The sequence below is a fragment of the Necator americanus genome, chromosome II (assembly GCF_031761385.1).
Source record: "Necator americanus strain Aroian chromosome II, whole genome shotgun sequence".
Classification (NCBI taxonomy): domain Eukaryota; kingdom Metazoa; phylum Nematoda; class Chromadorea; order Rhabditida; family Ancylostomatidae; genus Necator; species Necator americanus.
The window spans coordinates 34988609-35013874 of record NC_087372.1 but is presented as its reverse complement, the minus strand read 5'-3'; the positions used below and the strand labels follow the sequence as shown (position 1 = coordinate 35013874).

Sequence of the window (25266 nt, the reverse complement as noted above, 5' to 3'; positions counted from 1 at the left end):
GTTGTGTTTTTTTTTCTTTCTTGGAGTCTTCGAACCTCTTGTGCTCTCTTTATCACATGATTTGACTGGAAAAGCTTGCACTTTGCCGTTCATGTTCCTTTTTTGAGGAAGTACTTCCCTCGTTTTTTTAAAGGAGAATGGATGGAGATATGGAAGTCGATGCGGATGTGGAAAACCATCATTTTCGAAATATTGGACATAAACGACAGCAGAAGAATGGAGAAATTAATAGTGCCGTGAAGGTGAGACGAATCGACAATCATTCCACAGCAGGAATTTCTGGATCAAAAAGAGGTGTGTGCGTAAATATGTGAATATTTCATATAGAATTTTTAGTTTGACATGTTTAATGGTTGAGATGCTTTTTCTTTTCATCGCTAATTACCGTTAAACAGTTTATTGTTTAATGTTATACATTTAATATTTTCTGGAAACGGAGATAGTTTTATGAATGTTATTGTTTTTCCAGCTTACGTAGAAGTAGCTGGACGGATAGCAGGTGTCGAATTGGAGAATTTCATGTGTCATGGCCATTTAAAAGTGGATTTCAATACCAGTGACAATAATTGTTTCTATATAGGAGGACCCAACGGAAGTAATCTTTTTCTTTTTCCTCTTAATTGAATTTATCTCATTAATCTGAATTCTCTCACCACATTGTACCTTATTTTAATATTTCTAGGCGGTAAAAGTGCACTGTTTGCCTCCTTGAACATAGGGCTTGGTGGTCGCGGAAATAACAATGATCGTGGAAGCTCCGTCAAAGGTTATATCAAGGAAGGTCGAAAGTGAGTGGTTAGAATCGGTTTTTTTTTTAAATTTTACAACGTATTGTTCTCCTTAAAGCAGTTACCACATTCAGTAAAGCGAAAATACGTTTGATTTTAACCAATACCGGCCTCGGAAGCCATCCGGATTACGGAGAATTCGTGGTTGTCGAAAGAACCATTACGCCATCCGCATCGACTTACGCACTAAAGAGTATCAAAGGTTTCGGGAGAAATAGGCACGGTTGGTTGGATTATCTCTATTTTTTTCCTCTTGGGACTTTTTTCGTGGATACATGAATTTTGTGGCTGTTTTTAGAAATATTAGTCTCAAAAAAGAAAGCCGATTTGGATCAGTTACTCGTTCGATATGGAATCCAGCTTAATAATCCGATATTTTGGATGAGTCAGGATCGGTCGAGGCATTTTCTCCATCAAATGAAACCCGATAGGCTATATCAGGTATTAATTTTGGACTTGTTTTATACTTATGGAAATAAATCAGTACATTTTTAGATTTTTATGTGTGCTACGGAATTAGAGCATACGAAAGCGTGTTACGAACAGTGTGAATTAATTGTATCCTCTATTGAGTCTATGTGTCAATCGATGAAGGGAGAGTTTGAGAGGCAGAAGAGGTAAGAGTTCAAATGTTTTGCAAAGCACGAGAATCTTGGCTCTGTGGTGTGCTTTCGGTTTTGGTGGAAGGTGCCGTTCAAACATTCTGCAGTTTATTTGACTTCAACTTTGCGTTATAGTGGTTTTTTCTATAGTATGGCGAGTTTGATATCAAATCAATGGTTATTCTTTCAAATAGACTGTAACACTGTCAGAAACGAAATTCAGTATTTGACATTGTTTGATTCGATTTCTTCTTCCCCTATCGGTTTCGGGTTCGTTCTCGTATTTGTGGAAGTAGCGTTCTAGTAGTTAATACAACTGAAACCTCTATACAAATAAATCTACAAAGTAAGATTTCTTTACTTAACTTATTCTGTTTACTTCGCTGGTGTTCTCTTTTCTGTTCTATCGCTCTTATCGCTCTTCTTTTCTGTGCTAGTTTATGAACAGAAAGCTTTAAAAAGTCTATAAACTATAACTTGAATTAGCTTTTTTTTTCGCGTTCCAGGAAGTACCAAGCTATGATGGAAGAACGCAGACGAATGCGTGGCATTCAAGATATGCGAAACCAACAGAGTGCGATTGGTTGGATGTTGCTGTGGTGTCCATTAAGAGACGTTCTCGAGGTTTGTGTTCTCTTTCTCTTCTGCAAAGCTGTGTTTATAATTCTGTGCGAAGCTCAGTTGCTTTGACGCAATTCCCGCTAGAGGCACTTAAGAATGTTAAAAGATGTGCGATTATACAACGTTAGTTGGTGGATAGTCTATGGAGACGATTCTGATTTTGTTTTCTATAAGTTATTTATTTGTTTTAAGTTTTGTTCATTTTTTTGTATCCCTCTCACATACTTTCTCTTTATTCTGTGAAGCATAGCAAGTCCGTGACTTACTTGCTCGCTGCGCCGACATTTTTTGCTTACCATTATGAGATTCAAGCCACGAACGAAATCTATAGTTACAACTTGGTTCAAATGTGGCCCTGGAACGGGGGACGACTCGCCGTTCCTAGTAATTGCGTGTTTTCTTTTCCCATTCCTTCCTTATTGTCCACCACCCACCAGATAGCACCCGCTATAATTTACGTATATAGTGCAATCGAATTAATTATATGCAGTGTAAGTATGCGTATGCTAGGGACAAGTTTCGATCCAGAGCGAGAGGGGATGAATAGAAAGAACCAAGGGCAGAGCAAAATTGCTCCTCCTTTTGCTACAGTTCTCTTAAGTATTTTTCGTGGTCGTATATAGAGGAGGGAACTCTTGGAGTAGGTGTGATATGATGTTGATGTGTCATGGTGAGCCGGTTTCTTTTTTTTCAAACGAAAACTTGTTATTCGGTCGTGATCTATGTCGTAATCTTTATAGTAATACTTTCAGAAGATTCAAGTGTTGGAGAAGAAGCGCGAGAAATTTGCAGAAGAGTCTGAGCACTTACAGCAACGAATAGAAGGGACAATAGCAAAAAAGCAAGTAGGTTAAATAAGCTAGTTGTCGAACGATTATTACATCTGTTTTGAGTAAATAATGTTTGAACACCCTGAGATTGACCTGAAAAGGTAAAGGGATGTGCTGTGTATGTGTTCAGCTCTTCTATCTAAAAAAACGGTTTCTCCCCTTAAAGGCATCACCCCACGAATCTGTGGTGGTACGGATTTCAGGTGGAGTATTCGTATACGAGATAGTAGATTATGGAGAGGAGGGTGATTCCGTCCATTTCTTCCTAATTTCCGTAAAAAACGGCCCGAAGATGCGGCGCGTGCGCAGGGCTGGCACGCTCCAATCGAACTCCTTGTAGAAAATAGCGCGACGGAGCGCCCGAAGCCATATCTTCTGGCCAATTTTTTTTTACGGCAATTAGGAAGAATTGAACGGAATCACCCTCCTCCCTATAATCGACGACCCCGTGAAAGCATAACCCACCTGAAATCCGCACCATCCCAGATTCGTGGCATGATGCCTTTAATGTAAACCGCACTTTATCCTCTTTTCAGGAGTGTATAGCAGAAGCCTGTACTGCACGACAGAAAATTGACGAAGAATGTATTGCATTAAACGAGTTGAAATCAAAGATAAGATTTAAAGAGGAGAGAATGAGGTAAAGGGGAAATAATTTTAGTGCTAACTCTTTTCTTTTACCATGACTGAGACTTTGTAGAGACCTACAAGGTGAGCTATCAGCCCAAGATTCGAAGAGGTACAGCATGGAGAAAAGCAAAAGGTAAGATTTGGTATTGAAATACTAATGTAATTTCCCAATATTGCTCTATATTCCTTCTGAAGGTATTGTTTTAGTTCGCTGGAACAAAGGAAGCAACGCATAATTGACCAAATAGGTCATTTTGAGGAAGAGTCGCAGTGTGAAAAGAGGAAGGAGGAGGCGGCAATTACGAGGGCTAAAATGGAGAAAATCACGACCAAAGTACCTTAGGCAATTGATTTAATGTTTCCATTCATGTTTTGAATATTTTATCGTTCAATTTCCTGGTTATGAATTACACATAGCATTAGCACTTGGTGGATACCTTTCTTCGGATATTTTTTCTATGGTACATTTTTAGGAGTCGGAATTAGTTGAAAGGCTGCAAGTAGTGGAGCAGGAGCGTAATGACCTCCAGAGAATACATGAGGAATTTATGAGCAACCAGAATGAGGTGAGTTCTCCTGAGAAATAGTTTATTTTTTGTTCTGCATTTTTTCATCGCTTATTGAAGGCTGTACGAGAATCACGCAAAGTTTCCGCCCAAATAAGAGAGTTGCAACATGAGTTGCATCGAGCAGAAATAACAGCTAAAAATGCTGTTATGAGGTTTCTTTTTCTTACAATATAGTTTTTCTTTGTTTCATATATGCCTTAAACGGTTAGTTTTATAACACTTATTATGTTCAGGTTTGGAGAAAACGTACCGAAAATACTAGAGGTGGTGAATGCCAACAGTGACAAGTTCGAGCACGTCCCTCGTGGGCCCATTGGTATGTTTTTTTTTTCTTGAGAGGTCCTTCGTTTGAGAAGACAATCGTTTTTGTGTTTTTCAGTGTTTTGAATACGTTTGTTGTTCAAAAGTCTACAGACATCGAAATTTGTAAGCAACTAGGAGACTGAGATCTGTTCTCTCCCTACTGAGGAGCCTCATAGGAGATCTTATCTGAAAAATAAGTTGTTTGTGAAGAATCGAGAAGATCTGTCATCTTAATTATTAGCCTTCATTCTCATTTTTCGAATTACACCTGTAGAAATTCGTGGTGTAACTGAATGTAAACACAATTTTCTCCAAAATTTGGTGACGTTCTTATGCAATTCGGGGTTGGAGGGCCCAATCCGTTACTCGCGATGTTTAAGTCATTACGGTCCACGGTCTGTCAATAAGTTAACCTATTTGTTCTATAACATGTGGAAAAGTTATACAATTTGCGTCGAGAATATCTTACCTAGTGGAAAGTCGTGTTCATCAATACTCCGCCGCTTTCACTTTAAAAATCGTCTGAAAATTTGTAAATGTTTACAAGATATATTTTATGTTTATCCACAAATACGCTTCCTGGTCATCTCTTAAATTCATTACCCTCAGGAATGTATATGAAGTTACGTGATCGAAAATGGACCTTTGCCGTGGAAGAAGCAACTCGTCGCTTATTGACTTCGTTCGTTTTCCACTCCAAACGTGATCATCAAGTGTTTGAGAGGTTGATGAAAGCAAATCGAGTGCCTGGCGCTTTGCCAAATGCTATCTTCACGAAGTAATCATTTTTAATTCTGATTTCTATGCAAATACCTCACACATGCTTCAGATTCTGTTCAATTTAGGTTCACCACTCCTCCACATGATGTCAAAGCGAACGAGCCGTCCTCTGATTGGAATACGATCCTAAGAGTGGTGGAGATTACTGACGATGTTGTGAGGTTGTCCCTTTAGTTGCATCACGTTTAAAAAAAATTCGAGAAACTTTCTTCGCTTAGTAATCTTTTACGAATTTGTTTTTAACGATTTTTTTTTATTTTTGTTTATCACAAATAGTCTTTTTTTGTTGAAGGAATGTTCTGATCGACATGGCTTCAGTAGAAGGTACTGTACTGCTTGAATCAGATCAAGACGCTCGCCGAATTATGGATGGCAATGTACGTTTTCTTACTATAATACTTGACGTAGAAAAATGAAACTAACAATGACTGGTATATAATATATACACTGACTTGTGGGACGAGCCGATGTGTCAAGGTGTTTTTATGCTCACAGACCAATTTATCGACAAGTTTGCCATCAATTTATCGACTCCGGATGAAAACCTTATTTGGCGGTTTCGAATCACCGATTGTGTAGTCACAGAGTCAAACCAACCTGCTACAGCTACCCCTATTAATGATTAATTAATCTTCTTAAAAGTCAGTTCCAGTGTCTCGTTGTCTTTTGTAACTTAGTAGACGGAAATCGGAAGCTCTAAAGGAATACAATGATCTCATTAAATAGATATGTATTGTTATGATTTCCAAAATATAGCCTTTTCCATTATTGGGTAAATAGCCGTGTCGACACATCTGTTTCAATCATAGATGTAGACTGATTTTGAAGGGAAACCTAATAATAAAAATATTCAAAAAAACTAGTATCGCTTTTATTTAGTGTCCTGACAAATGTATTCGCGCTTATACTCCCACCGGTGGCATGGCCATGGGCAGAAATAGACGTGGTGAAGGCTTTTACCGTTTCTACGCATGTCGCGGACCACCAAGAGCAACAATATTGTCTGGACAAGATACAGTCGCGGATGTTAGGTATGGAATTCTCAACTCTCCGTTTTACTTCGTCTATGCGTGTCTCCTAATTCAATTAAAAAGTTGGAAAAATTCAGTGTTATGGAGTTGGAACTGGAGAAATTGCGGGATAAGTTCAGCGAAATGCAGAAACATATTAAAAAGGTAACTGTGTTATTTTATGGATGTTAGGTTTTTTTGCATGACTAATTTGCTTTGCTGTTTCAACTGTAATTACACAAATAGCGTTACAGCGTGTTGTGTAACCACTGTTTTAGCAAACTGTCAATCTTAAGGTTACGGATGAAACTGCAAAGGCGCAACGAGAACTCGGAAAAGCGCTACAGAACTACAGCACATTAGAAACTGACCTTGATCGTCTCCGAAGTCAATATCGGTCTCTGGAACGAAGGCTGGAACAACTAGAGATGGATGATGATACGTCGGTTGTGGATAACATGGTTAGTTTCAGCTCACTTTTACTCTAGAAGAGACTTGCTGTCTTCAATTTGTTGAATGTGTTCACTTATTTACTAAAATTGTTCTAGCGGAGAAGTCTGGATGAACTTATAGCTCAGATAGCTGATTTAGAGAAGCAATTCGAAAAACTAGATGAGGTAGGAGCCTTTATATTTGTATTTTCGTACTTACTGTAGATGTAATAAGTGGTGAATCCTTCAGAGTGCCTCGCAGAAGAAAAGCGAAATCCGACAGGTGAAAGAGGAACTGAGCAAGATCAAAGCTGATTTTGTTGAGGCAAAAAAGAAGATTACAGATTTGGAGGTGCTCCATTCAGGTTCATTTATTTTCTGCTCAGATGTGAAATTTTTTCATCATTTAAGAATGAAGAAGAAAGTGTAAGAGAGAGAATACGACACATTGATGCAACGATAGATTCCGATAGAAGGCGACACGAACGGATACGCGAGGTGAGATTTCCTGATAAGAGTTCACTTCATGTTTATTTTGCAGTATTTTATCTTGGTTTAGTTTTACCACTACTATTTTGAAGCCAATTCACCTTTTTGCTCCCTCTATATCTGTTTTTTTTTCAGTCCTTAACGAAGATGGAGGAATCAAACAGAGAATTGCAAGATGAAAAGATGGCTGCAGAAGAGAGAGTTAGTTTTTTTTTCTTAGTGCCAAATATTCTCAGTAAATCACTCCTTTCCAAACGATTTTGTTCGGTCGGAAATTTTGTCTTATGTGTGTACAAACATGCCTCATTGAAGAATTTACGTGCTTGTGTCGATTTTTTACTTCTGAATCTTAGAAAAGTCCTCACTTTCACACTAAAAAGACCATGTTTTTGTTTTTTACTTCTTAAAACATTACTTTTGATAGCTCAATTGCTTACTTGTACTCTCTCCATTAGGCAAAACGGAGCGAGGAGCTGCCTACACCATCGTCCATGACAAATCCACCCGATATGGAACAACTAGGTGACACCGCTGAGCTAGATGAGCAGTACAAGACGCTTACGATGAAAATTGAATCCGCAGAAAAAGTGTGAGTTCTGCAGAGGCTAACAATCCCGAAATCCTCGCAATTTTGGAAATTCTAGAATAGGGAACATAGTAACTGCCGAACAACTTCAAGAATTCAAGGATAGTTATGAACGAATGAAGAAGCATTATTTGCTGTTGAAGGGCTTGAATAAGGTTGTTTCTGATTGTCATCGTTGTTTTGTTGTATCTCTTGCACTGCGTTAATACAATTCAGAAACTCTCGGAGTGTATTCGAATACGAAACGAGAAGTTCCCCATCATGTGCCATGCTATTACAATGCGCCTAAAAATGACATTTCAGAGGCTTATGGCAACGAGGTGAGATAGTACCTTTACATATCATTGAAATCAATTATTTATTCATGATTATGATTATGAGTTTTTCTTTTCTTTGCTAAATCGTAACGCAACCTCATGCTTATTATCATGTATTTTATTCAGAGGTAGCTTTTCTAGTGTTTGGTATTCTTGAGCGTTTTTATCGATTCAGATCCTACCACGGTACCCTTGTTGTCGATCGCCAAAAACAAGTTATTAACATCAATGTTGCCACTCATCAAAAGGATGATAGCTCCGATTCTGCTGCAAAGAGTGTTGTGCAAGATTTAAGAGGTGGTTTTATCGATTTTTTTTTGCTGAAAAACTGAGAAGAAAGATTCAGAGCGTGTTTGGGATGGAACAATGATAACACTTCAAACGAAGTTCTTTTCTTATTATCTAATCTTTCTGATTAACTAAGAATTCGTAACCAAACTTTTATAATTTCAAACAAAAGTAAGAGTCAAGTGAACAAGAGTAGATTTTAAATATAACTTTTTTTTCGAGCTTTCATTTAATACTTTGAGGAAAGGACAATATCATTTTTGTTTCATACCAAGTCTTGCGAAGTGCAATTCTTTGTCCACTTCTATTGGTGTGGTTAACTTGGTATTTTAAGGACTTTCTGGAGGTGAGCGCTCGTTCACCACTGCATGTTTTATTATGGCTTTATGGGAAATTATGGAAGCACCGTTTCGATGTATGGACGAGTTTGACGTGTTTATGGATATGATTAATAGACGGGTGAGGGGAATTCTTTGAGGATATCATGCGGTTAGCAATCCCACTCTTGTATGATTACAGGTAATCATGAATTTACTCGTGAAGTTGGCTACCGAGCAATATTCACACAATCAATTTATCTTCTTCACTCCCCAAGGAATCAAAGAACTTGGCGAGAGTGAGCACGTCCAAGTATTTGAAATGCCCAAAGTTCGGGAATAGATTTATCATTGTCATCTGTTTGTATGTATTGTTTGCGACTATCTACACCTGTTTTTTACCGTCACATTCTAGAAGTCGCCTCTGGTTCCATGTTCTTGTAGTAATATCCTTTTCTGTTGTTTCTTTCTGGAAATTCTTAAGCTACTAGGAAATTGGGCTGATTATTACATTTAATGTAGAGAAAATGGTGGATATCTGTCATTTTTAGTCATATTTGCAACTCTAAAAATTACTGCAAATACTATGATCTGAAGTGATTCTATTAAAGCTGTATCATTTTCTATGCAATGTTTTTGTTTTATTTGCTTTTTGCATGAAAATGCACATTTTTACTTACCTCGTGTTCTAGGTACGGTTTGAATATCGACACTTAAGCTGAATTGTCATATGTCCAACACTTTAACCTTGTCTGATTTGCTAATTGATCTTACAGTAATAGCAATGATCTACTGTGTCCATACGCTGTATTTGTCTTCCCACTGCCAGTGAATGCTTAGTCGTCTAGACTTTAATAATAGATGTATCTATTGTAGATATTTCCATCCTTTATTTTGTTTTGTAATTGTCGCGAATTTGTGAAATAACACACACATTCCGCGTGGATGAAAAGTGATAATTATTTGTCTATTAAGCAGAGGAATCAGTGGTGAAAAAAAAGCCACAATTTATTTATAAAGGAATCATTTTCTTCATTTATTTGCTGTTCATAGCATGAAGTTTACCAACGATTTCTCCTTTTTTGCCCAGTTCGATATACGCCCAGAAATTCTGACGGATCTCTATCATCTCTTCTTGTTACTTCGAATAATCATAAGCAGAAATTAAGAAATTGAGACGGGGAAATAGAAACTAATAGAATGAGCCAGAAATAGGCATGAAGAATAAACAATAGTGATATTGTTTTTGTTTTCTGTGAAACAAAGAGTGTAGCAATCTTCAAATGTTTTTTTTTTTCAGTTATGTCGCAATGCTCGTAAGATGGCTGGTTAGTTTCGTGTTTGTTGCGTATTATGCAGCTGCTAGTGATGAACAGTCTGCTTCGTCGAAATCAGAGCAAGAAATCTCAACGCCACGCTTTTACACACGCGAAGGTGTTGTAGTTGGTGGGAATTTCACGCGCTATGAACTGAAATTCGAAAGGCCAATGCGTATAGTATTGGATAGTGTTGAAGGTAAGTATTTTCATGGTAGTATTGTTCAATAGAAATATTAAGAGGGTGGAGATAGGGGTTAGGAACCAAGGTGGACCATGGAGAACTGCAGCAGTGAACAGTGGTAGCAAGGGTCCTCACTCGAACCTCATAATTCCACCAACAAAGGAATGTTGTTCAGTCAAAACGAGGTGAAGCACGGTGCAGTTGCGTAAACGGTTGCGTTAGAAGCGACTCAGTGGAGATAGGGGTTAGAACCAAGGTGGACCATGGAGAACTGCAGCAGTGAACAGTGGTAGCAAGGGTCATCACTCGAACCTAACCGCTACGCTTCACCGCACCGCTTCGAACGCAGCCGCTTACGCAACTGCACCATGCACCGTGCCGTTTTGATCCTACTATAATCTCTGTGAACAGCGTTAATGTTACACACCCTTTTCTTCAGCGTGTATTGTCTTTGTGGCTAATCTAATACTGATATAGTTAGTAGTTAAAAAATTATGTGAAACTCTGTTGCTAACAAATGTGATCATGAGTTTTTTTTTTTTACTAATTTTCTTCGCTAGTAATGAATAATTTTGAATCTGTGTTTGTGGAACTGCTTGTTTTTGACATTGTGTAACCTGGGCACTCAAGAACTAGAACTGAGTAAAAAAAAGTTGTATTACCGTGCAAGAGATGTCGCAGTTACACATATTCGTGGTAATCCCACTCCGTTTCTCTTGCTCTTCTTTGCTATTCCTCCCAAATATTATCACATGGCAAGAAAAGACATGCTTTGGGATATAGTTCGAAAGTTTTTTTTCTTCAAATTTGATATGTTTTGTGATAGATATTGATTTTAAACGAATGTATCCAACATGTCAACACTGTACTCACCATCTTCTGAGCATCGTCGCAACTGTAAATGTAGACCATCGTTCCTTAGAAGTTTTGCAGCAAAAAATCAATATTTGATTGGATAGATGCAGAAGAGTTTTATTTTGAACAATAAGTTTCTTACCTTTAAACAAAAAATGTATAATGACGCAATGAAATCTTTTCAGGTGATGCTGATCTATATTTCTCTTATACAAACCAAGGTGTTTCATTTGAATTGGATAAGCACGACGCCTCTTCAGCTTCTTGTGGCTTGGACTACATTGACGTCGAGTCTCATCCGCAACCTACTTACTTAGGGGTAATTAGATTTCAGTACGTTTCCGGCGTGTTTGTGTGTTTGCAACGCGTATTTGTCCAATTCAATTCAACGTTGAGGATACGTTTCATACGTTCACTAAACCCATCATTTTTCTTCGGAAGTTTCAGATATATGGCCATCCTTCCAAGAATGAGTCTTCTTACCGCCTTTTAATAATGGTGGTTCCTGACGGAAATTTCGAACATGGTCCGGAATTAATACACAGGTGATCACCTATCATTTCAGACCTGTTGTTTCTGTGGCTTACCTTACCTAGAAGATCAATCGTTGCCGGATATAATGATTGTGAACGCAGTTTCAGAGTACGTTAAGATGTGTAAACAGATATTTTCCGTAAAAAGGTTTTCCTTTCGCGGTCTATTCCTCGTGTATTAATGAATATAATAATGTAGAGACAGATATTCGTTTGCGTTGGAAAGGGCGGGAAGGACTTTTTAGTGAAGTTCAGTATAATATCAATATAGATTAGAATATAGGTTGTATTGAAATCCCATACCGTTCCATCCATTACACGTCTCCTCATATACAAATTAGAGGAGCACAGCGCAAATTGAAAAAAAAAAACAAGTTAGTGGGGCATAACATTCTAGAACTTTCCCAGTTGCAGAATGATTGAGGCATTTGGGGCGGTGTTTCCATGAGATATGTCAAATTTCTATTTTAGATGGGAAGATCTTATTGAACACGATTCTCGTAGTGATCGACGAGAGCCTATTTACATGGAGATCTTATCGGGGATATTGGAAATCCTCGTTGAGATTTTACTATAGGTCGATTGAGATGCTATAGGTAACTCTGTTTTGATTCTGCATTTGTTAGTTCAGACAGATATTTTCCAATGTGTAAATTGTTATTTTATGGTTCGAAGACTTTAAATGTAATAGATTTTGTGTAGTTATTCGTTTTGTTGATGATATTCTTCACTTTTTCTGAATGTCTAGTTCTTCTTTGCTCACATTATTACACGAGGTCAGTTTGCTTATGTGATATTCGCATTGTAAATTTTACTGTTTTTCAATGTATAATTGAATAAAGCATGGCTTTTCATAGTTTTTCTTCGAAATTCAAGCGGTGATTCGCTGATTGCCTGTACCGTTGAAGTTCCTTTTTATCTTCATAAGTTTTGTAGTGGCACGTCAAGTTCGATCTGTTCATAATTTGGGGCTTATATTCCATAATCTTCGTTTGCTTTCAAGAATGGCTGCTGAGTTGACTCAACCAGCGTCAATATCGACTATACAACTGCAATCGTTCGAAAAAGGTAGGTTATGAATTGGGTATGTAACTCACCAAGTTTTCCGATGGTTTGCAAACTTTCACCCAAAGCGGCGAGATTGTATTAATGAGTGGTGATGTTGGTTTTAGGCCTACGCGCACCATCTCTTGGTGAGCAGCTAGCCACCGTAGTATCGACTGCCAATCTAGTTCGTGCAAACCCATTTCCGATGTATGTTAATACAATAGTGGTCAGACTTGCCGATGCATTTAAGGACGGGTATGCCGATTCCCCTTCTAATTATAATCTTTAAGCATCGTGTTTCACAAATTCAGTACAAACACATTACGAATGACGATCGCACGTGCTTTGTCAGAATGTGGATCTCATTTGTTGCTTGTTTTCTCTGGAAGTGAAATTTTTAAAAGAGTTTTGTCTGTATCCCACTCCAATGACCCAGTTGCTCGGGCTATGACGCTACAGGTAAGAGCGAGCATTCTTTTTTTGTATTTGTTTTCTGATTTTTGTGGTGAGTTCCACGTTTCTAGGTGCTGGCAAGTTTGGCACCCATCTCGCCGGAGAACAAACAGGTGAAACGATATTCTGGTGGCTTGATCTCCGTTTAATCTGCTATGTTTCTGTTCCCAGGCGCACCATCTCATTGTTGAATCGATGTCAGCCGAGAATGCTGGTGAATTCGAGGCAGCATGTCATGCTATGGCAGCATTTGCTCATCTTTCTTCGTGAGTTCTGTTGCTGAATTCACATACGACGTACACGATTATGCTCTTCCATCTTCTACTTCTCTTTTTAAGGGACTTTTCGGCTATGATTATTGGGCAATTATCTGAACTGCTAGTGACGGAACAGACAACCTATGATCGTAAAGTGCAGCTTGTGAAAGTGTTTTCTGGCATGAAAGCAACAGTGGCAACAGTGAAGGTGATCAGTTCTTCATGAGGCTTTGTGTTCAACCTTAAACCTTAATTATGCCAGATGTTTCACATCCTTCTACACAGTGATTCTATAATGGCACTCGATCTTGTAGTTTCGAATGAATACCTAGACTTTTAAGAACGCTACGAGCATTTGAGTGATTTGAGAATCTAAAAGATTTGATCAGTGAAACGATCGGAGTAGTCTCTAAGAGTGGAAACTTAGTAATCCATGAAGCTTAAAAGTTCTGAAGTTCAGTTATTCGAGCTTTCTATCACTTGAAGCCTTGAAATATGAATATTCGAGCACATCTTAGAAAACACACACATATCAACCATGTATTGATCTAAACGGGCAACCACCACTGTGACATCTGTAGCACTGTGTGCACAAGAATAATGACTAGGTTGTAGATGAACACTAGTTCAGCATTGATGTACATGACATGTTGTTCCTGTATGGTTTTCACGGCGATAAACTGTAGAAACTTCAGGAGGTCTTTTCACTCACATCTCTACTCTTGGAAAGATCAACCTTCAATAACTTCGTTTGTTCACTTCTCGATGCAACAACAACATTGGCTGAGAACACTCGCTATGCTATTCCAGAGCAGGTATGCTTTTCTTCAGTTAAGGTCAACGGTTGTACACTGTAGCACAGTTCCCATGCTAACTCACTGAGTACTTGGAAATCTTGTGTAGTTGATGAATAAATGCAGTAACATCTGTGTTTTGCCCGATTCCAAATTACTTTACAATTTTTTATTTCCCATGCATTGAGGTGCATTCGAAGCCAAAGGGAACACTAAATTGTATCAAGGTTCTTTTGAAAACAAATATTAAGAAATGTTTCGATATAAAGAAGATAATTATTTGTATCATTCATTTAATTTGGGTATTAATCATTATCATTATCATCATCATTTGGGTATTAATTCAAGAGCCAGAGATTTCTCACTTTTCTAACAAAAGTCGTACAAGCCTTAGTGTTTCTTTTTGTATTTGTAGCTCCTCATAAGAAAAAAGTTCCTGAACCATTGCTTGGGGACTTACTCATCTCCCGGATGTAAAGCCACTTTTTATTCTCGACATTCCACACAATTAACCCTTTGCACTCCGGTCTAGTCGACCACATGGAAGACCAGCAACTCCAGCACTTTTTCGCTAAAAATGCTCTCCTTATCCTTAGTCACATATTTTATAAAGCAGGAAATTCAGTTATTGTAACACTGTTTATTTGTGGAAATAAGCTAAACAAGCGTGTCGCTGCCGGGGGCAATGGATTTAAAGTACCTATTTTCAATGTGGCAGGTACGGCGGCAACGGAGTGCAAAGGGTTAATCTTATCGTATTATCAGTTTATTTGGATTGCTATCGCTTTATTTATAGCTGGATATACTGATGGAAGTTGTGTCCGGGTGTCATGGAGATGATCTGCCAGTCTGTGTTTCCACACTACAGAACATTGCTAGGTTGGCCAAACATTCACATGCTTGGAAAGAAGATCATCTTAAGGTTAGTCTCTTCCTACAAAATTTTCTAATTGGGTAATAAACGTTATGGTTCGTGAGAGACATAATACTAAAGGAAAATGTGTGAAGTAACACTCCAGAAATTCGAGTGAAAAAGTAATGCTTTTTTTTTAGAAATTAAATCAGTTGAAATCGAGAGTGTCGTCTACAGAAAGTTCTTATCGGCGTTATTTGGATGTCCTTGTAGAGCTGACGAAGAAAGCTCGTCCTGGCTTGATTACAGGACTCGATGGTAGGTTATGACGATCACTATTCAACTTTCACTAAGATTTTTTCTTCTCACAAAAAAGGGAAGATGACCGAAATTACAATCATGATTCAGATAAAAGAATGGGTGTTAACTGCCGTAAGTCTTTTTTTTTTTGCTAATTCCACTATATAATATTTAACATTTAGCAAACCTCATATTCGAATAAAATCATTTCGACAATGCACTCCTTTTCTCAGTGGTGTTTAACATGTTTTCGTTCTTAAATGAATTATAGATCGATATGTTTCTATTGCTAAATTTCTACCGATATTCATTATTTGATGGATGAAAGTCAAATTAAACTGCAGGCAAGAACACGAGACCTCCCTACTGACTTCCGTTGTCCTTTTCGTGGTTTTCTGAACATATTGAAAATTACTGAAGTGGGAACCAGAACCAGCATAATGCTAACGTCTTCTGATTGATCATTCTAAAACTTAAAACATCAAAATTTTCAGAAACTCTAAGTGAAATTGGAAATCTCGGTCAGAGTGACTGCATGACATTGCGAGTTCGCTACCTAGAAGTCAGCTGTAACATGTTAAGTCGGGTGCCCAACCAAAGAAAGTGGCAGATGTTATGTGGACCATTTCTTAGTACAACGTGTGAAGAATTACCGAAAAATTTAGCGAAAAAGGTGAGCACTTGAACTTGAGATATTTCCCCGCAGTATCTACTTGTTTCCAGTTTTACCGTACTCTCGGGCGATTCCTATGTTGTGCTGAAGTACCACCAGAACGAGTGCTATCGCTATTAGACAATGTGCTGGATAAACCCGTAACTCATGCAAACATCACTCTGTTGATCGATCTCTGCTGTCAAATTACGAATCGTTTGCCATTTGTTGTTGAGAAATTACACAATTGGGCCAAAATCTTAGTGCAGAAAGAGGTAATCACAACGTATGCTATCTAATATGCATTGCATATTCGTATCACATCTTTCAGAGTAACATCTTAAGCCCATCTATGGCCTACCTCCTCTTAGCGCCTTCAATTCAATTACCTACTGGATTGGATACACTAGCTAAAGGCACAGATTATGATCGGTATACGGTGGCTCGTGTAGCTTTCCGCAATGGCCATTGGAAGAGTGCCGCGTTTCCGAATTTGCAAGCAATTAACATAAACGTAAGTACTGCATATTACTGATTACAGTACTGATCCAAAGGTTACATGTTACATTAGATCTTCTTTATCAGACTTTAGCCAGGGTGTAGAGTGGAAGCGATATGCTCGTTCCCTTTTTTTTCGGCTCAGCGGCTTTTTGTTTTTTTTTTTCGAAAACTACAATTGTTTTTTTTTTTCAAGAAATCGTTTCTTCTCGAAAATTATATGTTTAATCTGTATTCTTTTGTAAGATAGGGTGATCATCCTTCAAGTAAACGAAATACGTCCAGAATTTTCACTATTTCAGAGGTTATCTCTAGACAACTGTGAATGGATACAGTCCTTAACGGAGCTGGCAGCTAGCCAAATCAACGAATTCTCTGTGAGCGTCTTATACGAACAAAACAAACACCTCTTTAGGGCTCATGCACTTCTGAAGGTATGTCATAATACATTTCTTTAAATATAGGGAGTTTTTCCCCTAAAGAAATCAATGTGGAACGCTGTTGTTGTTCCTGTAAATTTTCTTGTCCAAGAAGTCCCACGAATTGCCTTAAACACTGGCTCAGAAAAATATCTCATTGTCTTCATTAAGCAGACGAAAAAACTAAAGAAAAGAATTAGCTACAGTGGATGTACACATACTATTCATCTGTTCATGGTTGCTCACAAAACAAACCCACTGAAGAAACAATTTAGCATTAAAATCAATGGAATCGAAGTATTATTGCAGTCGATGGCACAAAGCTCACAACATGAGACGGCATTCACGTTCCCAAGCGAATGGGTGGCATGCTTGCTGTACTCGTCTGATGCAGCTCTTCAAATCGCCAGTGCAATTAGTCCAACATTGAACTGGTGCAAAAATCCTCTGTCCGATGCCGTGGTGTTTCGAGTTAAACGAGCGGTAGGTTGGTCAAAATAGATATAGCGAAAGCTGGTCATAATCCATAGCCTATATACTATATGAAAACATTTTTTTTTCAAGTTAGTATTTCTTCCTGAACTATCAGAAAAAAGCAGCTAATTCCTGAGTTTAAGAATATTTATGGTATGTACGAATCGTTGAATCCACATTACCGCCCGGCATTGAAATACCGTCTACTTACAGAAATATATGGCATGATACACGGCCACTACTGCACATAATAAATAAACATGAAAAGATTATTTCGCATGATTGAGTCTGTGAAACAGTTGAAGAGTACTGTAAGGAAACAGTGATCTTCAGACCATAATAAAAAGTGGAACTCTTATATGTTTTAAAATTCCTCATTTATTCTTCATTACATATGTAGCACTGCGAAACGTTAATCCAGAATCATGAAAACGAATACAGATATAATTCTACCATTAGAACTCTAAATCAATGCAGTATACATCGTCACTGCCTTGGTTCACATAAGCGTTGTCCGTCCTATTTTCTCGATCTTTCCATTGCGCAAAGCATTGATCCTTCGTGATCTATGCCGACAGTGGACTTCAGGGTTCTCTACTGTCTCATATCTTCATCAAACCTCTTTAACTTCAAGACCTCACAGCCATATTCCCTCTCTCTTGATCCATCTTTCTGCACTGTGGCTTTTAGCATTCCATTTTCAAAGCTATTGTCAGTCATATATAGTAAGGTAAAAACGAAATGAAGAACGGTGTAGTTGTGTAATTGGCCGCGCTCCAAGCGGTGCGGTGGGACATATCACTTAGGATCGTATTGGAACCTCTGGTAACAACATCCATTGCTGCAGTTCGTGATGGTCCCACCTCGATCCCAACCGCTGTCTCTACCGCGCCGCTTACGCAACTGCACAGTGCTTCGTGTAGTCTTGACACAACTATATTTTGCGCATTCACCATTCAAGATGGATGTGCATAGGTTCAGCCAAAAATGTTGCTTTCGTTTAAGTGAATTCATTGTGAAGACTGTGAAGACAAATATCTCAAGATTTCTTCTTCTTGTATCTTTTTTTTTATTAAGTGTTCCTTGTAAAAAAATCACCATGCGCTTTCATTCAAAATTTTTCTTATTTTCCTTTGTAGTAGTCTGCAGTTTCATTTTGTCATGTTTTCAGTTAATCGCATGTGACTTCGCTATTTCGAAAGCGTGTCAAGCATGGTTGCGATTAGCACGGTCTTCGTTTGGTGCTGATGAAGAATCCATCGATATTCTGGCCCTTCAGCACAAACAATGTGCTCTAGTACAGTACGCTGTGCAATCAATAACTGGACGAATAACAGCAACGTTAGATTTCTGAAAGGATGCGTGTTTTTTCCCCCTGAGTTTCTATTTTGTTGTATTTTAGACCACCACTACCGCCTATTTCAAGTAATACCACGGTAACACAACGATTTTTGGAAGAACTCAGGGTAGCTTCATGTCAAATCGACCAGATAGTAGCACAAGATGAAGCAATAACTACGCAGGTATATTTGGTCCTGTATACAGTATTTAGTATATCCCTCTATATCGAAACATAAATCATGTATCTATGAGGGTATTTTGAGAGCATTTCACGGATATTGCCGAGAATAACTTTTTTGAAGGTGGTGTTCTGCAAAAATTACAGTTGAAAATGCTCAGAATTGTTTTTATTTAAACGCATATCCCCATATTAGAAGTGGTACTGCGTGAATTAACCCTACTTTTACGAAATGATCTCGAGAAAATCAAATGCGAAAATTCGGGCGCGTGAGGCAGGTGAGCGTTTTAAACCAGCGAGAGTCGAGTTGTTTTTCTGGCGTAGGATTTTATTTCTCTTGGATGGATTTCCCTCAGCTACATATACATATATACGCATATAGATACTATAATTTTCAGTCGTTGAAGCATTTCGCTGAGGTGCTCCAGAATCTCTATACCTATCCGCTATGTATGCCAAGATTCTTTTTCCAACAAATGTATTCAACGAATATACAGGTACTATGTGCATCAGAGTTAAATTCAGTTCTTTTCTGAAGAAAGGCTTAATAAGCTTCATTTGACATATTCAACTTTATTAACGTGTTTTTCTTTCTGTGGAATTAGGAAAAGTACTTCTACAGTAGGAGTTTCTGTACAGCCAGGTGTGGTTATTATATGTACTGTTCTAGATGTCTGTGTCTATCCATTCCCAAATTAAAGACGGAATTACGGTGTCCGTAATTGATACAGTACCGATACAAGTGGATGGAGTAATTTCTACTACACATACTGTGCCAGTTCATTCACTGATTATCACCGCGAATGTGCAGTTTCCCACAACACCTGCGGTCAGTTTTCATGTCTTTTTTCTAGAAAATATTAATTTTCTCTACCTACATAAAACGTACCTCATTGTAGGAAATAATACAGCAATTTCAAGTTTGTTTATCTGTTTGTTTATCAGAAAAGAAATCTTCTGCACGACTAATCAGATGCAATAAAAGAAAAGAAACTTATATTTTTATGCATCGGCAGTGTTTCTTGCCTTTGCAAGTTAGTAATCAATTGTAACAAGCATTTGTTTTCAGAACAATTACAATGAGACAAGGACAGTAAAACCAACACAAAACATACATTTTACTGCGAATTTCTTGATGCAATTCAAACAGGTGAATTCTTAATCATTTGGATTCTTGTAAGTTTCCAACACTATGTGCACTCTTCTTTCAGTCGTGCAACATTGAATTTTCTGTGGAGTTTGTTGACGGTGAACAAGGCAAGAAATGGGTTGCCGACACAACAGCATTTTTGAAGGTTGATGTAAAAGAATAATTTGTGGAATTGTTTTGAATCTCGTAATCTTTACTGATCTCGTTTTGACGCAGCAACGAACTAGCTCCGCTCAGAGTTAGGAGTTCATCTCATTAGATATTCGCTTGCGATAGTTGTTTTTTTTTTTTTGCTGCCATTTTGAAGAAATTGTTTATCTTCGATTAAACGGGAGGAATCTAATTTTGTTACATATTTTATGTTCTCTTTCTATTGCAGAAATGTTATCGTTGTTGATTTCCACACTTTTCTCATATTTTCCAACCAACCGGTGATTTTTTAAATCTGTTCAAGTTTATGTGATGATGAATGTGAGGTTTTTCGTGGCTCTTCAGTGGTCGAGTTTGACTAATTAGATGAGGTGCAAAACATAACGTTTCTTTTCGTTTGGTACCATTTCGTGTCACCCCGCAAGACTGTCTTCCACCAGACAGGTGGCTGTCTCAGCACACCAGCTGTTGAAACGCCGTAAGATGCGCAGTTCGATACAAAGAAGTCTGAAAATCCCGGACCACAGAAATAATTCCGATGGTGTATCTACTAACTGATGTTGTAGCACAGAATATCTCACGGTGATAGTGCTAGTTCTATTTTCTAGGTCTTCGATCAACAATACTAGTGAAAAATACTGCTTTTCAAATTTCACTTCTTTTAACTTAAGTAGCTAATTGTTCAATTTTCAAATAGCAGTTGAACAATTAGCTCCGTCAATTTAGGGAAGATACCTCTTTAATGTCTTTTGAATTGCACAAGTCTAATATGTGTGAGATTACAGCCTTGGGTACTGCTTTCTAACGAGAGCTAGGCGTTGTGAAACCTCCTTTTTGAACCGGATCGAGTACGCGACAACGCGGACAATGACCATTGTGAGGAAAAGTGAAGGATAGCGGGAAGGAAGGCGCACATGGTGCGTAGAAGTTTTTTTCTAGGCGAATGGGTGTACCAACATAACCATTACCGTATCACTTTGGGAAGCTCGTCCTTCATCCACGTATTCACTTGGAGGAACAAATACTGAGGCGGAGCAGTAAATCAGTCTGTACCCAGAGGTGTAATTTGCAGCGGACATTTAAAGAAGCAGACAACGTCGCTAGTTTCGAGGTTCCTCGAAAGCCGAACTTTCTGATCTAACGTGTTCTGCATGTGGGACAAACTAGGGTTCATCCCAGGAACTAATATTTGCTTAAGAAAATTATTCCGCCTTGCGGGCGCCATTCTCAGCAATCAGCAGTTCGCAGTTAGGGAACAGCACGCTTTGAACGAGTTATTACAAATCTGCCTCGCAAATACCATCATTCGAAAAAAAAAACATTCAAAAAGCGCAACTATTCGAATGGACGAACATTCAACGAAACACATTCATTCAAATATATCTGGATATTTATATAAAATAGATTTTGATATCCGACAGGAAGCAGTATCCAAAGTTCTGACTTCAATATGCAGTAAGGACATAAGTACCAGTATTTGAATAAGTACTCGAGAAAGTCCAACATTCTTGCATTCGAATAGTCGAATGCTCGAAAGTTATTGGTGCATTTGAAACCTTACGGTAGAACACTGCTTAATCGGTCAAACATTCGAAGTTTTTCCTCGAAAGTGTCGATATTAAATCTTTAAACCTTTGGTCTTAGGTTGCCGAATAACGACCACTGCGGCGCAGTTAAGTTGGTGATTTGACAATTTAATTTCCAATCATTTTTTATCGGCCAGCACATCCATTACATCAGTGGTGGTATTGTTAGTAGATATGAGAGGATAATAAACTTAGTAACAACTATACAAGTGTAGGTCTTATCACAGGAACCGATTATTTCAACACGTCTACCTCTAAGTTTGTTACTCTCGGCGTATGTTGATGTATGTATAAAGTATGTTCATATCTGGACCTTGTAGAAGTGAAAACGAGGCAACCTTTAGTAAAAAAAAGAGCGGAGTGGGGAAGAATTTGGTTCTTTTTCCATTCGTGAACCACCAAATCAGATCTGTAAACAGCATTCCTTTGGAACTATGAAAAAGAAGTCCCCGAAATGGAGATGATCTCCAATTCTACATTAATGAGATTGGGAGACAATTAAAATTGAAGGATTGTATTCAAGATATATAATTAGAGAGGAACGTACGTGAATTCTCCATATAATCATTATAGTAGTATTTTCACTCAACCACATGCTCATTTTGCGAAAGATGGAGTAATTCGTAAGTGCAACAACGTGCAATAAGTGCAATAAACCTAATCAAGAAGCAAATGTAAACTAAACAGAAAAACTAGTGTAGAAACTTCACGGGACGTTTCACAATCGCAACTTCCGCAAAAACACAATTTCTTTCGAATAGTTGCAGTGTTTTTTTATGAATGGTGCAGGCCAGTCTTAAAATTTCTTCCTACTTCCTGGACCAACCGCTTCGTCGCATCACATCAAGTTTGGCACAGTCAGGTTACAACGACCCAAAGCTTGGTGCAGTTGCGTGAGCGGTGCGGTGGCTGCTACGATCGAGGTACGACCTTCGCCAGCTCCGCTCGTACCGCAGAGACGGCTGGAGCTGGTCCTTCCACGATCGTGACCGCACACTTCACAGTCCCGTTTAAAGGCATCACCCCACGAATCTGAGGTGGTACAGATTTCAGGTGGAGTATTCGTATACGAGATGAGAGACTATTCCGTCCATTTCTTGCTAATTGCCGTAAAAAACGGTCCGGAAGATGCGGCGCCGCACAAGACTGGCGCGCTCCAATCGAACCTTTTGTACAAAATGGTGCGCCAGAACGAATGAAGCCGTATCTTCCGGGCCGTTTTTTACGGCAATTAGGAAGAAATGGACGGAATCACCCACCTCTCCATAATCTACGATCCCGTGTACGACTACTCCACTTGAAATCTGCACCACCTCAGATTCGTGGGGTGATGCCTTTAATTCGTTCTAAGCTGACTATACCAAGTCATGGGCTGAACGTGCTGAAAAATAGTCATCTCGGTCTTTTTACTCTTTGCATGACAATGAAATCGTCCATAAAATCCGGTTTAGGTTCACTGGGTTGTAGTAATTCTGAGAAAGTGGCGTGCAGCATTAAAAAATGTCTGAAAATATCTGGACCAAAATATAGTAGTTGGTGCACCAGAAAGAAGACGAGAAGCTTGGGAATCTTGTTCCAGAGGAATACATCTATCTACATATATGTATGCTAAATACATGTAAGTCTGTCTGTGGCACAAACTTCTACGACGGCGTAAAGCCGTATGAAGTTATATGAAGGTTGACCCGAAACTCAGTAATTTTACTGTACAACAGTTATCGTTAGTAATTTAAGCGTCGCTAGTAATAATTTAAGGACTTACCTATTGTTGCCTCAACTGAGGAAATTCTTCGTCATAGCGGCGTTGAGCAGTGGAACAAATTGAATTTGCCACATTGAAAAGAAAAAAAAAATGAAGATAATCGACAAAAAGGAAGAAAATGTCAAGGAACTTCTCGGTTCCATAAATCAATTCACTGTCTTCTCCAACGATTGTAAGAACGTTAATGCTGCCGCTAGAAACAGACTTAAAGTTGAAGAATGTTGCAATGTCGATAAGGAGAACAACGGATGGAACAAGAAAAGAAAAATGAAGCGTAACAATGAGCGAGAAAAAGGTCAATTATTGACAAGGGAAGGATATGTATTTCACTGAACACATAATGTCATCGAATATGTGGACATAACTGTTAGGATTTTATAAAAACATTCAGCAAATATCCAAGTTTAGACAACAGTGGAGCGTAGCAAAAATTGAATTCGATTTCGTTTTCCTACTTTCTCGTATGAGTCATATTTTCTAGCGTGTACTGTATGTGTAACTGTGTAACTGCCGTCTGTGCGCAATTCAATTACAATTCCAATATTTTAAATTTAATTGTACTTTTTCACGTCCGTTCGAGAGAACTATCTTATCTCATGAATGCAGGACTACTCACAACTACAACATTATTTCATACTATTCTTCTTAAATTTCTTTCGAAATAAACAATGAAATTAGGAAAAAAAGAAGAAATTTCCTGAGGCTGGAGAATGCAGTTTGGGTTAGGTTGAGGAAAAAAAAAAGAAAAAAAAAGGTGAGGAACAGAGGGAGGGATTCTAGCATATGCTATATTCTTAACACTGCTCTGTTACAAATCTTACTAGTCGTTAGTTTAAAGGACAGAAAGGCGTTGCGAGGTCCTTCGAAGAAGAAAACAACAAACAGAAGCATAGCATTGGCGAAATAATACGGTGAAAATGAGAAACAAATCGTGTATCCAAGCTGAATGTGTCTCTAGTCATATCACATCGTGTATGACTCAGAGGGACATCCAGGTCGGAGCACGAACGGACAAAAGAATTCAGAGAGATGATAACATAACAATTAACATGCTGTTAGAAGTTCGAAAATTCGAATTCGAACGTTCTCGAGTAATTCGACACTGAAGCAAACTGGCAGCACTAGTGGCGGCTGGCACGCAAGACGATCTGCGCTCGCGCAGGAGACGACCGAGTTTTTGCGCGCCCATTCGCCTCGACGAATGCATCGCCGCTGCCGCCGCAGCGGCAGCAGCGGTCAAGGACGATCGAGTCCCTGAATCCACACGGTGGCGATGGTGGCGGGGAAGATTTCGAATTTTCGAAATGTCGCGCCGTTTTTCGAATCGACTCCTCTCGGCGCGAATCGCCAGATGTCGGCGCCGACCGCCGCGACGCCCCCGCCGCCTGGCACCCGACACGACCCGGCTCGACCACGGACCCGCCGAGTGGTTTCATTCGACCACATGCTTATTCCGATGCGACCACTGACCCAATGACGTCAGACGCGTGTGTGTGTGTGTGCTGAATTCTCTGGAAATGGTGAGTTTTTAGTATTCTTTGTCTTTAATTCTAGCAGCAGAAATGATTTCTTTACATTTTTCCTCAAGACAAAATTAAATAGCGCAAGAAAGCTCATTGGCTACTTTTACTTCCGAGGTAATCGACGATTATTTTGAAATTTCATCCCATATCACTGCGGAAACTCCTCTTTTCTGCTTTCTGTTTTGATTAACTGAGCTCTGAGTAAATTGACTTGATTGAAACGTAGAGAAATGGCTGCCCTGTACATTTTTCTTCTGACACTTGGTGAAAAAACCTTCTTATCAATGCACATGTTTGTATGGAAAACTTCAAAAGTACGAGAAAAAAAGACGTCAAGTAAATATTTTCTCAATTTTTCTCAATGCCTCTTAAACTACTTG

At 38.6% G+C, this 25266-nt stretch overlaps 2 protein-coding genes across 4 annotated transcripts; both read left to right on the top strand.

The window, feature by feature from the left end:
- Nucleotides 1–137: 137 nt before the first annotated feature.
- On the top strand, nt 138–12026 carry RB195_020438 (uncharacterized protein; the record flags this gene model as incomplete). 3 transcript variants are annotated; one of them, XM_064188729.1, is made up of 34 exons in its annotated part: nt 138–294; nt 470–595; nt 683–788; nt 863–1011; nt 1087–1229; nt 1284–1405; nt 1897–2014; nt 2764–2856; nt 3378–3481; nt 3542–3604; nt 3679–3805; nt 3945–4037; nt 4098–4192; nt 4274–4356; nt 4953–5121; nt 5189–5284; nt 5416–5500; nt 6003–6154; nt 6232–6298; nt 6430–6594; nt 6682–6750; nt 6815–6916; nt 6976–7062; nt 7189–7254; nt 7509–7642; nt 7698–7794; nt 7856–7959; nt 8132–8253; nt 8579–8703; nt 8764–8860; nt 9921–10076; nt 11102–11235; nt 11364–11461; nt 11921–12026. In XM_064188729.1, 34 exons carry the CDS (start codon nt 138–140, stop codon nt 12024–12026), a joined length of 3810 nt encoding a protein of 1269 aa, XP_064044609.1. The 3 variants fall into 3 exon arrangements, with proteins under 3 accessions (XP_064044609.1, XP_064044610.1, XP_013296442.2); XM_064188728.1 differs by lacking the exons at nt 9921–10076; nt 11102–11235; nt 11364–11461; nt 11921–12026 and having other exon boundaries at nt 8764–8904; XM_013440988.2 differs by lacking the exons at nt 138–294; nt 470–595; nt 683–788; ... (25 more) ...; nt 8579–8703; nt 8764–8860 and having other exon boundaries at nt 9872–10076.
- Nucleotides 12027–12453: 427 nt separating this feature from the next.
- RB195_020437 (uncharacterized protein) lies at nt 12454–20028 on the top strand (the record flags this gene model as incomplete). Its single annotated transcript, XM_064188727.1, has 20 exons — nt 12454–12517; nt 12622–12751; nt 12808–12955; nt 13021–13062; nt 13121–13215; nt 13288–13414; nt 13902–14021; nt 14797–14922; nt 15054–15171; nt 15648–15826; nt 15877–16080; nt 16137–16319; nt 16606–16737; nt 17032–17205; nt 18368–18537; nt 18599–18719; nt 19114–19212; nt 19386–19544; nt 19785–19865; nt 19927–20028. 20 exons carry the CDS (start codon nt 12454–12456, stop codon nt 20026–20028), a joined length of 2574 nt encoding a protein of 857 aa, XP_064044608.1.
- Nucleotides 20029–25266: the final 5238 nt, after the last annotated feature.